The 14406-nt window shown below is 49.7% G+C and overlaps 2 protein-coding genes across 5 annotated transcripts; both read right to left on the bottom strand.

Annotated features, from left to right (window-relative positions):
• Window positions 1–1298: 1298 nt before the first annotated feature.
• On the bottom strand, window positions 1299–9220 carry foxg1c (forkhead box G1c). The gene is made up of 3 exons (XM_088627370.1): window positions 9151–9220; window positions 5889–7688; window positions 1299–5020 (listed from the first exon to the last, which is right to left on the bottom strand). Exons 2-3 carry the CDS (start codon window positions 6004–6006, stop codon window positions 3927–3929), a joined length of 1212 nt encoding a protein of 403 aa, XP_088483496.1. The 5' UTR covers window positions 6007–7688; window positions 9151–9220; the 3' UTR covers window positions 1299–3926.
• pglyrp5 (peptidoglycan recognition protein 5) lies at window positions 7712–13318 on the bottom strand. 4 transcript variants are annotated; one of them, XM_088627378.1, is made up of 5 exons: window positions 13119–13317; window positions 11544–11757; window positions 11164–11282; window positions 10081–10290; window positions 7712–8021 (listed from the first exon to the last, which is right to left on the bottom strand). In XM_088627378.1, the coding sequence occupies exons 1-4, from the start codon at window positions 13177–13179 to the stop codon at window positions 10112–10114; spliced, it is 573 nt and encodes a 190-aa protein (XP_088483504.1). In that variant the 5' UTR covers window positions 13180–13317; the 3' UTR covers window positions 7712–8021; window positions 10081–10111. The 4 variants fall into 4 exon arrangements, with proteins under 4 accessions (XP_088483504.1, XP_088483503.1, XP_088483502.1 ...); XM_088627377.1 differs by lacking the exon at window positions 7712–8021 and adding an exon at window positions 9363–9443 and having other exon boundaries at window positions 10106–10290; window positions 13119–13318; XM_088627376.1 differs by lacking the exon at window positions 7712–8021 and adding an exon at window positions 9363–9443 and having other exon boundaries at window positions 13119–13313.
• Window positions 13319–14406: the final 1088 nt, after the last annotated feature.

Genomic DNA, 14406 nt, shown 5'->3' on the forward strand with positions numbered 1-14406 from the left:
AATAATAATAATAATAATAATAATAATAATTTCGAAAAAGAAAGTATTATTTAAATCACATCTGCTTTTACAACTCACGTTAGGCTTTGCTGTACGTGGTGGTGTTTTAGGGTAAAATAAAGATTTAATCGAAAACAAAGTGTGTCAGACTCCTGCGGGTGTGGCTGGAACAGACGCCTGGAAGTTCGGGCCCGAGTGTGCTGGGCCTGCGGCCGGCGGTACCGGGTCTGAGGGGTTCCGACAGCTGGGGACGGCCTAAAAAGACGATTTATCTGAGGGGAAAGCTTATAGCGTTACGCGTGTTTTCTCTTCCCATAATAATTTAATTGTTTTTACCCGTCAACGTACAGTATACCTGCTTTTACTATTCGATGCATATTTTAACACAGTACTAGCGACAGGCAACAACGCACCTATTTTTAAGCAGGCAGGAGAACTCTGGTGGGTAAAGTTAACAGAAACGAACTAAAAGAATATTTTTAACAATATATTGAACTCCCAGCTCTGCTGGCGTGACGCCGCTGAGCCAGACCAGGTAAAGCGCGGGCGATTCTCACGGTGGACGAGCTCCGGCTCAGAGAGACAGCTCTGCAACCCGGGGCTGCGCATTCCTACACCCAGGCTGTGTACAGACCACCGGCGGGAGAAAAACATTAGCCTCTTGTTCCTTTATTTTGCAATTTCTAGCTAGCAGCTGCAGCAGTCGTAGGGGATCGAATTATATACCGGAGGAAAGAAACCTGATCATCTAGTTGGAACCGGCGTGTTTTGAGGCTGTTCTGTCGCTTAACTCAACAGTTATAAAAGTATTTATTATAGTATTTAGAGATTAACTTGTGGATTCTATCTTTACTGTAATGTAGCCTCATATGGTATTTTGTATACGATAAGTGTTATTTATGATTTTTCTTTCACTTCTTTATTTTGCTCTTGTATCAGTCTTTTTTTTATCCCACAAAACATCCCTAACAAACCCAAAAGTTTAGCTTGTCAATAAAGCTGACATGGTTTTAGAAGCGCTCTTCAGTCAGCACCGCCCTGGGACTTGGACAACACACCTGATTGGACTAATTGTCCTCTTAATGGGTTCAATTAAGTCACGAAGGTCCGGGAAGAAAAAGAAAGTGGGGATGAGATTAGCGCGAGCCCGGGGCTGCCCACACCAGTACAGAGACACCCCTCCATCAACACACACACACACACACACCTCATCTATAGAATCACAATCTGACAAATACAATGTTCTCGTTGTGCAAAAGAGCGTCGAAATATTCAAGGTAAATGAATGAATCAGGATGCAGAGTTTGCAGCGTTTTTATTAATGGTTTGAAAACTGTAAACGTGTTTGTCGAAATTCCCACACTTTATACATCTATAATTTTAATATATAGAGAGCACAGTGCATGCAGCTCTCAAGATGAGTCACCTTTTCCTGGTCGCAAAAGTCGAAACTGTCCTTTAGAATCCTGTTTCTAAGGAAGGGTGCTGCTTTTGATAAAATCTTAACAAACATACATTTACAGGTTTTATCTTTTATGTCAAATTCCAGGAAGAATGTACACGCCTGAACAACACGTTCCTGCCGCCCGCGGTGAAGTACGGTCTCCTTTCCCCGCGGCCTTCCGTTAGTCAGGAGCTGCTCCAGTTCGGAGCGCGACCGCCATTAACGTTAATACTGCAATTCGTGTCTCGTCCGTGTCGGCCTCAACACTATTGTTCAACCTGAAAAATCCCTGAAGCTTGAAAAAAAGAAAAAACGGGACGATTTTCAAAGCGTTTTCGTCTGCAGTTGCAATATAATATTTAAGCGTCTCTTTAGATCATTGAACCACCAAGAAAATGCGCGTTGAAAGTGTGTCAGGCCGGGTTTTCAAATTATTCCTCTGTGCTAAAACAGCAACCCATCACCTCGCAGTATTGAGCTGGAGTATATGGGGATGCGGCGAACCTACACCCGAAACACCTGTTCAAATACGGTTGTGAGAAGCCGCGCACCGATTTTATTTAAAAAAAAAAACATCCATTTGCCTAAATCAAAAGTACCTTGTTTTGGGGGTGATTTTTTAACGTTTCTTCAGGTTGATGCCGTTTTAACTGGACATCCACGTTAAGAGGTTTTTTTTTTTTTGCACGTGTTAAACCAGTCAGCGCACTGAGCTCCTGATCAGACCCAGGCGAACCCAGAATCCGGTTCTGCAGAGCGGGCTCACCGGCAAATATCATGTTTGACTCGGCTCCTTTTCTTCTGAGCCGTACTGTACATGTTGAGAAAGTGTTCGAGTTATTAACCGAGCCAGATTTGGAGCGAAACCAATAAGTACAACGAATGAAATCATCACTTGCTCCCCCCCAAAAAAAAAACAAAACAAAACGTAAAGTTAGAATTGATTCCTTTTGGTCGCCTTAATCACTGGCGAAACGGAAAAAGGCCTTCGGACAGTACTGCGGGAAAACTGAACTGGAGAACTGACCCCGGAGATCCTCAGCTCACTTGTGGAAGAAAGCACATTTGATTTTGTTTTGTTGCACTGTGGGAACGGTACCCTGACAATGCCTCCTGTTTGAACTGAAATTATTATTATATTCTGTTTTCATCGTGTACAGCAGGCGCATGTCCGAGTGAGATGCTGGTATTACAATGGCATCTGTTATTGTAAGGCGTCCGCAGGGGTTCTAGTAAATTGAAAAGCATTAATTGCAACATAATTAATCATTAGAATAATTACAATCTGTCAGGAGGACATGGTAAGTTTTTGTTATTTTCTAAATTAAGAGACAGACTGAGGAAAATCAATTCAAGGATCAAATTCAGCGCATTTCGCAGTTTAAAAAGATAAAACCCTAAAGTTTTTAAGAGCGGTTTGAATAAACACCTCTTTAGTTTCGATAAGCAAATGACGTGTCTCTTTCCTGAAATTATCAGAAGCTTGTGCACAAGCAGCACTGTGGACAATTTTCTAAAAGCCTACCTAAGAGCCAAATAAAGACTAATATTATTCAACACTATCAATACATTCGACTGTATCGCAGTGTTTATGTTGTCTGAGAACATATGAAAATGTTTTTGTAAAGTAATAATTGAAAGATAATTACTAAGAAGGGCTACTAATCCAGACCATACGATCTGTGTTGAATTCTTAAGCAGCTCGACTTTTAAACAGAAGAGGCCTGTGCGCTGTATTTCAGCACAGCTACTAGTCTGAAAGCATTTGTAAGGGTCAGGTACACCCGTGACACTGGAGAGAAAACACGAGAGAAATCTCCATGGACACGGTGCCCTCAGCTCCTCACGGCACGATATGTCATCTTTTGGTCACAGGGTCTTGACCCGTTTAAGGGGCGCTCACCGAGAAACCCCTCAAGTTCTTCAATCCTATGTAGGCGGGACACTTGCGGTGAATTTACTGGCTGCAAAACCGCAAATAATTTTGCTAAATGTCGGTTTCGTTCTACTTGTTTCTACTTCTATAAATTTAGAGAATATCCGTTTTTACAATAAACATTCTGCTGCCGGTGTCAGTCCTGGTTCGGGGTCGCTCGGAGGCGGAAGCGACCCGGGCTGATGCTGTCCGCGAGGATTGCGTTTTCAAAACCAGGCCGCGTGCCTTTGCCCCGATTTCCACAACTTTTAATGCTGATGTCAACTAAACATATATATTTTTTCGAAACGCTTTGAAAATCCTCCCCTTTTAGCCGAGCCATTGCAAAAATGTAAAAGATAGTTTTTTAAAAAATAAAACGAAACCCACAAAAGCACGTTTTAAACTCCCTGTCCACAAATACCTGACAGCTCTCGCCTTTGTAGCAGCTGGACAAGTCGACATACCTGACACAAACAAAGCGAGTCCCAGGAAGCACAAACTGGTCCCAGTCCTGAACTCCAGTCACAGCACAGCGGGGGGCACCCCGACCTTCCCGCGCTCCTGTCAGTGCAGTGCGGAGTTGAAGGGGCTCCCGGGTCTCCCCTGGGTGAAATAGTTGGGGAACTCCACTGCTGACAACCCCGCCACGTAGCTGGACCCACCCCGCGCGTGGAGCCCCTGCCCCAGAGCGGGGCTCTTCTGCGGAGAGGCCCCGGGCGGGGGCGTGGGGGGCCGCGGGACGTGGCGCGAGAAGAAGTAGCTGGCCTGCCCGGCCAGCAGGTTGAGGGAGCAGGGGCTCAGGCCGCAGGGCAGCGAGGAGGCGGCGAAGGAGGCGGCGGCGACCTGGTGGTGGTGGTGGTGGTGGTGCAAGCTGTGGCCGCCGCTGCCCAGGAAGGGGGGGTCCGCGGCGCAGACCGGGCGCGGCGCCTGGGCCAGAGCGGCGGCGTGCGGGGCGAAGTAGGGCGGCGTGTAGCCGGGGTGCTCCGGGCGCTGCAGGGACAGGAAGGGGGGCACCGGCCAGTACAGGGAGCCGGCGAAGGCCAGGCCGGCGGCGGGCGGCGGCAAGCGGCCGCCCCGCTTGAAGGCGAGCTTGGCCCGGGAGGAGGCGCTGGAGCGGCGGCGGAGCTTGCCGGTGGTGCCGCCGATGAACACGTCGTCGCTGGAGGGGTCCAGCATCCAGTAGTTGCCCTTGCCGGGGTCGTCGTAGTGGCGGGGGACTTTGACGAAGCACTTGTTGAGGCTGAGGTTGTGGCGGATGGAGTTCTGCCAGCCCTGCTTGTTCTCCTTGTAGTAGGGGAAGTTGCGCATGATGAACTCGTAGATGCCGTTGAGGGTCAGGCGCTTGTCCGGGCTCTGGCGGATGGCCATCATGATGAGCGCGTTGTAACTGAAGGGCGGTTTCTCGTGCCGGGCCTCCCGCTGCTCCTCGCCCTCCGCCGCCTCCTCCGGTGCCCTGCACGCGCCCCTGCCCTCGCGGCTGTCCTGCCCGTCTCGCGCCTCGCCCGGTTCCTCTCGAGCTGGCGGCGGCGGCGGCGGCTCGCGCTCCGGCTGCCCCGTGCCCTCCGAGCCCTCCGCCCCGTCGCTCATCGCCTCCTCCTGGAGCAGGCTCTTGATGCTGAAAGGAGACTTGTGCGGGAGCCTGGGGGCAGCTGTCCAGCCTTCCATGTCCAACATCACATCCCGTTAGAGAGAGAGAGAGAGAGAGAGAGAAGAAGTGAAAGAACGGACGAAGTGGAGAGAAGAAGAAACGGCGACTGGGGCGCGCGTTCGCACGCCTACACGCACGCGCAAACCCACGCACGCAGGACGGGCTCGGGGTCCGCGTTTGTCCCATTCAAGCGAGCCAGTCTCTCTGTCTCCGCACCGAGCTCCCCGCTGCAATGAGAACAGTCCCGAGCACTCCGTAACCCAAGACGCTCACCTGTGCGTCCTGCGCTTCGCGACCGCCTCCTGCCTCGTGTTCCCCCCCGTGCCCCCGGCCGGTGCACCCCCCACGGGCTGCCCCTCGCCCACGGCACCGCACTCGCCCACAAGCCCACACAGACACGCGCGGCCCGCCGCGGAAGCCCAGGCGGCAGCCAGGTGTGCGCGCAGCACGGCACCCCGGTGTCTCCGCTCCCGGGCAGTGACCCAGGTCTCCGCCCTCTGATGCGGGCTTCTGCCTGTTTGTTTCAGGAGGTCATGTAAACAGACGCGACAGGCGAAACAGCAGGAGAAAATCATACCAGTAAGATAGAAGCTCTATCGAGGCGTCTACCAACAACTGCAGCGAGCAGATATTACAATACTGTCGCAGTTCACCTGTGCACAGGTACAGGTCTCCAGCGATTACCTCGAGACGACTCTCAGAGAAAGAGTTTCAGCAAGAAATCACGTCAGACTATCACAGTTCGCAATGCTTTAATGTGACTTATATTAAACAACTATTCGACCTGGGGATAGTAGCGAACTGTATCGCTTCGTTTTGGACTTCGGTGGGATCATTTAAGGCTCGGGTTCCCGTTACTGAAGGTCTTGCTAACTAACCTAATAAAACCGCGAGCTGAACTGGGATCTTCTTGAACAGAGCCTCGTCTTCATCGCGTGGCTTTGCTGTCGTTCCACGCCGCGCGCTCTCTGTCCGTATCGCACTTTGTATCCTCATCCCTTCCCGGAGGGAGTTCGCTCCTCCCTCCAGATTCCTGCTGTTTTCCTCCGTCCTGGGCGCCTGGGTTGCCTGTTCCTCTCGACTGCCTCTCTGATCATGAGAACGTGCAACAGAAGTTACCGCACAAGGGAGAGAATGTCCAGCGAACCCATTTGGTAGTTTGCGAAGTAGTCTGAAATTTTACAGACTTCCACTTCCTGGAACTCTCTCCCAACTCACATCCTAGACTCCTCTTATTGCTAACCGAAGAAAACTCTTTCTCCTTTTCTTGCTGTCCGCAATTATAATTCGCACGTCGCCTTTTCGGAAATAAAAACGTTAATTAGGCGTGAAGTTTATAAGTATAAATGTTTATGTATTATATTACATTATATCTATATATGCCGATGTAAGTGATTGAAAATACTGTGCCATTTATTTGCGGTATCGTGTTCTTCCACTGACGACACGTCACTGTCAGTCGGCCTGGATCACAGCAAATGTTAAACAGCAGCACAGTTTACAGTATCACCAGGGTCTTAAAATAAAATGCAACACGAATGAAGCGATATTTCTAAGGACGAACTAAAGAGCAGTGTAAAGATGCTAAAATGACAGAATGTGTGTTTTCTCCCAGACACCGAAGCCCGGCTCGGCGGAGACAGCACCCCCGCGCCCTCGTGGGCTGGTCCTGTTTCCTCGCGAGACGAGCCCCTCCGCGAGGGCCGAAGGACCGAGGGGTCCAGTGCAGCACGAGTCCACCTTGCTGTCCCACAGTCCCAGGGACAACAACTCTGCACTGCACTTCTTGCAGAAAGGACAGGGCCCGACCCTCAACGTGCTCACACACTGAGGGGTTCAATTAGCGCAAAAGCGCCGAATGCAGGTCGGGGATCTGTATAATTAGAGCTGCATCTAATTATTGAATAATAATGACAACGGTTCTAATTAAATAGACCGCTGTGAATTGCGGCAGCCCCACAGCCCAGCGGATCAGGTGGAGGAGTGTCCGAACAGGAAAAGATGAGCCGGTATGTTAGACGGCAGGCATTTTTACAACCCGCGAGCCCGATCCGAGTCTTGCAACTGCTCAGCTGGAATCCAGGAGAATCGCTGTCTTCGCGCTTTTCAAACGGCCAGCAGCGGTACACGACACGTATGCGCGTACTTCAGTCACGGAACGAAAAACCACATCATATTTTAAAATCTGCCGATTTTATCTCTAGTAAGTGGACATGAAAGCAGCATGATTATTAGCCGTTTTAAGGATGTCAATGTAATTTACCGAGTAAAGATTCTAAGGAAAAGGTTTGCAGACTTACCTTTGAATTTACAAAACCGTGTTAAATATATAACTGTTTGCAGTAACAGCACTGTCCGGTGTAGTGAGAGGTACTAAAATGACGTCGGTGCCTGTACTCACTCCGGTGCTTCTCAGTAAACACTTTTTTAAACTCACCTCGAAACACAGCAGTTTTATTGTTGTAGTTGCAGCCCAATAAAATGATAAATATCAACCGTATCTCTTTAATTTTACATCAATCAAAGGCTATGGGTCTAATGTTTGGTGTGATACCTTATGTACACGGTGTCGGATCTATATTCAATTAAGATATAAAATATCTAAGGAACAAGTAATAGGTTTATTCCATGCTGAAAAAAAGAAGAAAGAGAACACAACGTTTCGACCGTGGAGCCTTCTTCAGGTGTCAAATAAAATATCTATATATTTTTAATATATCTATTAATCTTAATAGATATATTAAGATATAAAATATTAAAGGATTATTTCAAAAACGGACTTGAGAATCCTAATGAGTATTCTTTATAAAACACTTGGGTTAAAATTCTTCAGGGAAATAAGTAAAACATTAAATCCACCCCATATACGGATTTTAGGACTTGTGTTTCAATTTGTTCCGTTTTGGGAAACTGATATATTAGAAAAAAAAATACTTTTCAAAAACAAGAATATGCATAGAACTGGGACACGATGCGAACAAGGAGACTGACCTGAATGGCCTTTTTCGGATCTGAAAAAAAAACAGCAACGAAATAAAATACATGAATACAAACTGAATTACCTGCAAGTACAAATTCATCCGTTTTCCGAAGAAAACGTGGAGTCTTGTTACGGTGGCTATTTCCCCTTACTGTTATGATCGATTACTTGAAATGACTGACAGTCCCGCGTTCTGAATAAACGAACAGAAAATACTGAGCAAATTTAAAGGCGATCCTGCTCCCCCGCGCTTGTCGTGCAGGAAAATCTCCTGGTTTGCAGAGAATCAGTTAAATTCACAGCACGTGTTCTGTAGCCGATTTTGTCAAGCTCTATCCCGCAAAAATAGGACACTGAACCGTGATCATCCGGCAGGGCATTTCCACGATCCCTGCGGGAGGTTACCCGTGTTTATTTTCGCTGGGTTGTTACCGCACTGTGTTTTTTACGCCAGAGCGACTTTTAGAACTGGACGCCACCGAAGTCAGGCGTACTAGAAACAAAATAAATAATAACTGAAAAATGTACATCAGAGCCATGTCGGACGAGCTAAAAGCCCGTATTCATCGAGGTAAGACGAGCCACCCCACCAGCACACGGGTTTAGAGAGCTCGGCAGGAGGAGGAAGGAGGTCGCGGTTCTCCTGTCTGCTGCCGGCGGTGGACCTGCCCCGCCGGGGGACACGAACCGCGAAGTGTCCGGCCCCTCGGGGGGAAGTGAGTTACAGGGCCCAAGTGGCCGTCTGACCAACGCCTGTCCAGAACGAAACATTATATTATTTCAGCAGCACAGGAAACGCGACGGCTGTGAACTGAAGTGGCGGTTGATCCGCTCGCGGGGAAACGAGGGGTCGAACTGTTTCACGCGGCGAACAGAGGAAAGACGGGCTTGTGGACCAGCATCCGGACACAGACATGTGGGCGATCATCTCACGGATCACTCGCAAGACAGAACTTCTATTCGAACTCACATGCTCTATGTTGCCCTACATATAGTATGCGTTTTTACGCAAGGCTTATATGGAACTGATAAAACAAAGTTTAGAAATAAAACGAGAAAAATGATTCTTGTTTATTCCTCTTAAGAGTGTAAAATAACGCAGTGATTAATCTGCTATTAATCTGTTATTACTAAGTAGAAGTACTGATACATACATATACATACATATACCCGTCTTGAGAACTTAATCGGTCTTGAATGGTACTGTAATCCCACATTTATGTTCATGGCACGATGTGGACTGTACCTTCCCGGTCCGTTCGTGTCAAAGTCAAAACACCCAGATCTTCTATACTGATTGCTGGTGAAAATTGTGTTTTTCCTTTATAGCGTCATACCGGAAAAAAAGAAAGAAGTTCAGGACAAAAAAGAGTTTAGAAGTGGCCCAACACATTCAAACTTTAATTTACAGCGGGCGACCTGTTGTCACTGGTATGTGTCGTTACTGCGCCACCTAGCGGGAGAAAATGGGAACACGATGGTTTTAGCAACTTCTTCTGGTGTCACATAATCAAGAGACGTCTGAAATATCTTCTGAATTCTGAGTCTTACACCCGATTTCCTTGTTCATATCCTTCCAAACCAGTGCACCTTTTCACAATGTGGCGGTTCAGGATTTTAATAGCTCACAGGTGTGCAGGTACATCTGTCTGCAGCGCAACGAGACAGACCAGTCACGCAGACCACAAACTATTTCCACGGAAGAGTAAATCTATGATTGCCAGACAAGGTCTGTGACAATTGATCTCACTAGAAGTAATATAATTAACTGACTCCGAGAGTCAGTTAACGCGTGGGGGCCATACCGTCCGTGGGGCAATAAGAGATCAGCAGACGAACACCGGCGTGGAGCTCATCGGCTGCAATCTATCTGTGTCCAATAGATGGCGCACTGCACTTGAATGGTCGTCAGCATGAGTACATACAACCCCAAAATCCTAAATCCGAGCTCAGCTCTCTGCTGCATCTTTGAGCCGAGTTTGCATTTCTGCTGCTGGAGATTCGTGGTCATTTTCAAAGTAAAACTTTCTCAACGTGTTAACAAGCCACAAGGCTTCTCTGGTGCTGGTTCTAATGTGATGCCCACGAACCTCGGCGCGCTGTTTGCGAAGGTGCCTTTCTTCAGGGCTTGAAGTTGGCAAATTGCCTCATGGCTTGGTAGAGCTGGTCCCCCGGGCACTCTGTGTCACCCACATCACGATGTCCCAGCAGGGTGAAATCGGGGCGCAGGTGCCCTTGCGCCACCCCACAATCCAGCAGCTGGCGAGCAGCAGAGAGGGCGGCCGGGCTGGGGGCCTCACCTGGAAGACACGCAGACAGGCGTGGCTGCTCTGAGCTGGGCCCGGAGCCGTGCAGTGCCAGGGCTCGTGTTCACTGAGCAGGGGCAGGCAGGGAGCTGTGTCAGCACGCACAGGCTGCACGGGAGCAGCTGAAGGTTTATCCCACACCAAACCTTTTCTATGCATCTCTTGCAGGAAATGCCCAGCTATTTACACTGGTGGCACAGGAAGGAGACTGGCAGACTGTTTCAGGGAACGTGTCCGGGCCGAGACGATCAAAGATCTCTCCAAGCCCATAGTTTCCCATTTCACCTCTAACGGCCACAATCTTTCTGAATGTCTGCGTTCTCACAGAGGAGTGTCGGAACCCCTGTTGCAGAAAGACATTCGAAACAAACTAGGATCACACCTTCCCTCTTCTCTCAATGACAGACTCATTTCCTCCTAAATCCTCTCTGTTCATCTGCAGATCCTGACTCCTCCTGTTGCCCCCGAGTGTGGACACTCATTCTCTCCTGCCTCATGCCCACTGCTCCCTGCTCCTGCCCCCCTAACCTACTCTGTCTAGAGTCCTCCAGCGCTTCATCCACCACGGGCTCCCCTCCCCTCCCCCTCACAGCTGAGCAGGGCTCCACAGCTGAAACGTTTGCTTCTCCTTCCTTGTCCGTCCAGTATGGAAGAACCCTTTACCTGCTGCTCAGTATTCCCAGGCTGAGCCCCAGTCAGGCGGAGGGCTAGACGGGACAGGCTGGAGCAGACGGCACTGTTCAGGCATGTCGTGCCGCTGCCAGTCCTGTCGCTGGCCACGCGCAGGGTGCCCACAGTGAGCCCGTCCTCCAGGGGGCACCCCCCCGATCCAGAGACAAGCTCTCACAGGGAGAATCTGCTGCTTACTGCTGAAGTGCCCCATCAAGGCGATGCCCAGGGAGTCGGCGTTGCACCGCTTGGCGTGAGCTCCCACGATGCCCCAGCCCCGGCCCTCGAACACGCTGCCGTCTCCTCCAATCAGGAAGCTACAAGGAAGCAGAAGCTGCTCAGGTGAAGCCTGGATGAGCCGTGTGCCGTGGGGACAATCACGCCCTGCCAGTCCAGCTGAGCGCCAGTGAGGCTGCACCGGCGTCAAAGCCGGAACAGGACCATGCAGGACAGCGCGGACCATGAAGCTGAATCTGTGTGTCTCGGCCGGGCGCGGCGTCCCTCCAGCCCAGCGTTGGGGAACCCCTGTACCCCGACAGCCCGCCGGTTCAAAACGCCCCAGCAAGGCGTCTGCTTACTTGTAGCCGATGTCGTCGAAGCCGCGGCCCTCCATGTGCGCCCGCTGGATCCTCCGCGCCAGCGCGCCACAGGAGTCGGCGCCGCCGCAGGAGGCCAGGGCGGTGTGGTGGATCACGGCCCGCGCCGCGGCCCCCGCCATGCTGCTCCGGGCCCGCGGGGCCACCGCGCCCCACTGCTGGCGGGACACCACACTGGGGCACCGGGCTGCAGCGCCTGCCGGGCGAGAGAGAGGCTGGAGCTGGAGATAAGTAACAGGAGGGCCGAGCGGCAGGGCCCAGCGGGGACGTCTCCGGCAGCTCTCGCTGTCTCCTCAGTGACACTGTTTTATAATAATTATAATAATAATAATAATTGCTTACACTTATATAGCGCTTTTCTGGACACTCCACTCAAAGCGCTTTACAGGTAATGGGGACTCCCCTCCACCACCACCAGTGTGTACCCCCACCTGGATGATGCGACGGCAGCCATAGTGTGCCAGAACACTCACCACACATCAGCTCTCAGTGGGGAGGAGAGCAGAGTAATGTAGCCAATTCATAGATGGGGATTATTAGGAGGCCATGATTGGTAAGGACCAATGGGAAATTTGGCCAGGACGCCGGGGTTACACCCCTACTCTTTTCGAGAAACGCCCTGGGATTTTTAATGACCACAGAGAGTCAGGACCTCGGTTTTACGTCTCATCCGAAGGACGGCGCCTGTTTACAGTATAGTGTCCCCATCACTATACTGGGGCATTAGGACCCACATGGACCACAGGGTGAGCGCCCCCTGCTGGCCCCACTAACACCTCTTCCAGCAGCAACCTTAGTTTTTTTTCCCAGGAGGTCTCCCATCCAGGTACTGACCAGGCTCACACCTGCTTAGCTTCAGTGGGTTGCCAGTTGTGAGTTTTGAATAGTTTACTGCCCCCTGCCTTGACCAAAAAAAAAAAAAAAGGAATCACGTGACCCAGAATCGTGTGACCACCCCCCCTGCTGGCTCTGCTACACCGGCTGCCAGTCAGATGTAGGAAGTATCTTCAGTCCTGACAAACACCACTACTCCACAGGTTGTACACGCCCGGGCCGCCCGCAGCAAAGTCACGTTTCCTGTACGAGCGGAGCGTGTCGCTCGTCTCAAACGCGTCGCCCCTCCTCTCGCCGCGCACAGGCCCGGGTATCACGGTGGTTTTCGCCCGAGTTAACTTGTTAACCGAATCTGACAGGTTGCGTTAACGAATCGCGCGGTGCGAACGATGATGAGAAAAATAAGACACTCCTTTTTAACCGATTTCTTGCCGAAGTATTCTGCAGACGCCATTACCCAAGGAATTGCGATCGATGGATCGTAACAATTGTGTAGGAGTCATCAGCTAATAAAAGTCGGATCTAAAAAAATCAAACAGGGTTTAGCAACTATTCCTCGGGGTATTCGCAGTTTTTAACAATTTACAACTCAAACTATTATCAACTTGCTATTGAGTCCTTAAAGCATAACGCGCTCACCTGTACTTCAAGCTAACTCTGTGGATTAAGAACCACCCCGAGGAGAGAGAAACAGTGGCAGGAACAGGGCAGTCACATTCTGACCTGATGATGAGTCCTGGGACCGGGGTTTCCTCGGGTCCTTTCCGCGGTCGGACACATCCATTTAAAATCCCAGCTGGCTTTCCTTGTCGCGGATCGATCAGCCCGGCCGCGCGCAGCTGGATCAGGTGCCAGGAGTTCGCTCCTCGGGATGGGCGTGACCACGCGGAAAAGCACCCAATCAGCGAGGGCTGATTCGGGCTAAACGGAAGAGCGAATTTCCCCTGTACTTTCCAGAATTTCTTATCTGCACTTCTTTCATTTAGTTAATGTCCAACTAATCATTTTTTATTGCTTTTTAAAGCCTATGAATTACAATGATCCGTCAGCTGAGCATCTATATTTGTACTGGATGTTTTATGACGCTTAATGACACTTCAGGAATGGCTACCGGTGTAGGAGATTATTAACAGCTGTAAAACTACCTCTGTCTGCCTAGATCCCACCCCTACCCTCCCGCCAGACTCCTGCTCTGTATTTGTCAATATCACCGATAATTCGCTTTCTATGGCTGTGGGCCCTTCTGCCTTAAAGACAGACTGCGTCAACCACTCCCATACTAAAGAAACCTGGCTTGGATTCTGATATAATAATGAACTACAGACTCATCTCTAAATGACCATTTCTATCTTAGGTTTCAGGATGCTTGGTGCTCAGCAATCACAGGCTCACCCTTCCAGTCCAGTCTTCACTCTAGATAGATAGATAATACTTTATTAATCCCGTAGGGAAATCATGGTCCTGAGACTGCTCTTGTCAGGGCCGTGAATGGTTTGTTTTATAAGTAAGGGATTATAAGCATTCTTATGCTCCTTGATCTTAGTGAGGCTTCTGATATAGTAAATCGTTCAATGTTGTTCAAATGCTTGCAAACATTCTGGTCTGTCAGTGGTACTGTTTTTAACTGGTTCTGCTCATATCTGACATCACGGCCCCACAGTGTGCCTCGGGGTCCTGACTCTTCGATTTTTTATTATTTATATGCTTCCTCTCGGGCAGTTTGTACGCAAACTAGTCTTCAGTTTAATTGTTATGCAGATGGTACTCAGATTTACGTTAAAACATCTTCCCCTCTGATCTCCGATTTATCTCTGATTTGCATGACGTCAAGCTCTGGTTGAGATCGAACTCCTTGAAACTCATTAATGACAAAACGGAAATTTTACAGGTGGGACTGAAATTGTCCTACAGGTGGCGGCAGAGAGTCACGCTTACGGCGGTTATACGTTCATATAACAGTGACGAAACATTTGAAAGCTACACATTTAAATTCTAGTATTCTCTCCTGTTT

Source organism: Lepisosteus platostomus, chromosome 4, assembly GCF_059453375.1.
Source record: "Lepisosteus platostomus isolate fLepPlt1 chromosome 4, fLepPlt1.hap1, whole genome shotgun sequence".
Classification (NCBI taxonomy): Eukaryota; Metazoa; Chordata; class Actinopteri; order Semionotiformes; family Lepisosteidae; genus Lepisosteus; species Lepisosteus platostomus.

What these genes read in the sequence shown, in the direction of transcription:
- pglyrp5 (XM_088627378.1), bottom strand. Translation starts at nt 13,179, where the DNA reads ATGGATGTGTCCGACCGCGGAAAGGACCCGAGGAAACCCCGGTCCCAG. An exon ending in TTCGACGACATCGGCTACAA is followed by an intron (nt 11,283 to 11,543) that starts GTAAGCAGACGC and finishes GCTTCCTTGTAG; the next exon opens with CTTCCTGATTGGAGGAGACG. An exon ending in CTTGATGGGGCACTTCAGCA is followed by an intron (nt 10,291 to 11,163) that starts GTAAGCAGCAGA and finishes CGTGTCTTCCAG; the next exon opens with GTGAGGCCCCCAGCCCGGCC.
- foxg1c (XM_088627370.1), bottom strand. Translation starts at nt 6,006, where the DNA reads ATGAGGATACAAAGTGCGATACGGACAGAGAGCGCGCGGCGTGGAACG. An exon ending in TCAGCTCGCGGTTTTATTAG is followed by an intron (nt 5,021 to 5,888) that starts GTTAGTTAGCAA and finishes TGGACATGGAAG; the next exon opens with GCTGGACAGCTGCCCCCAGG.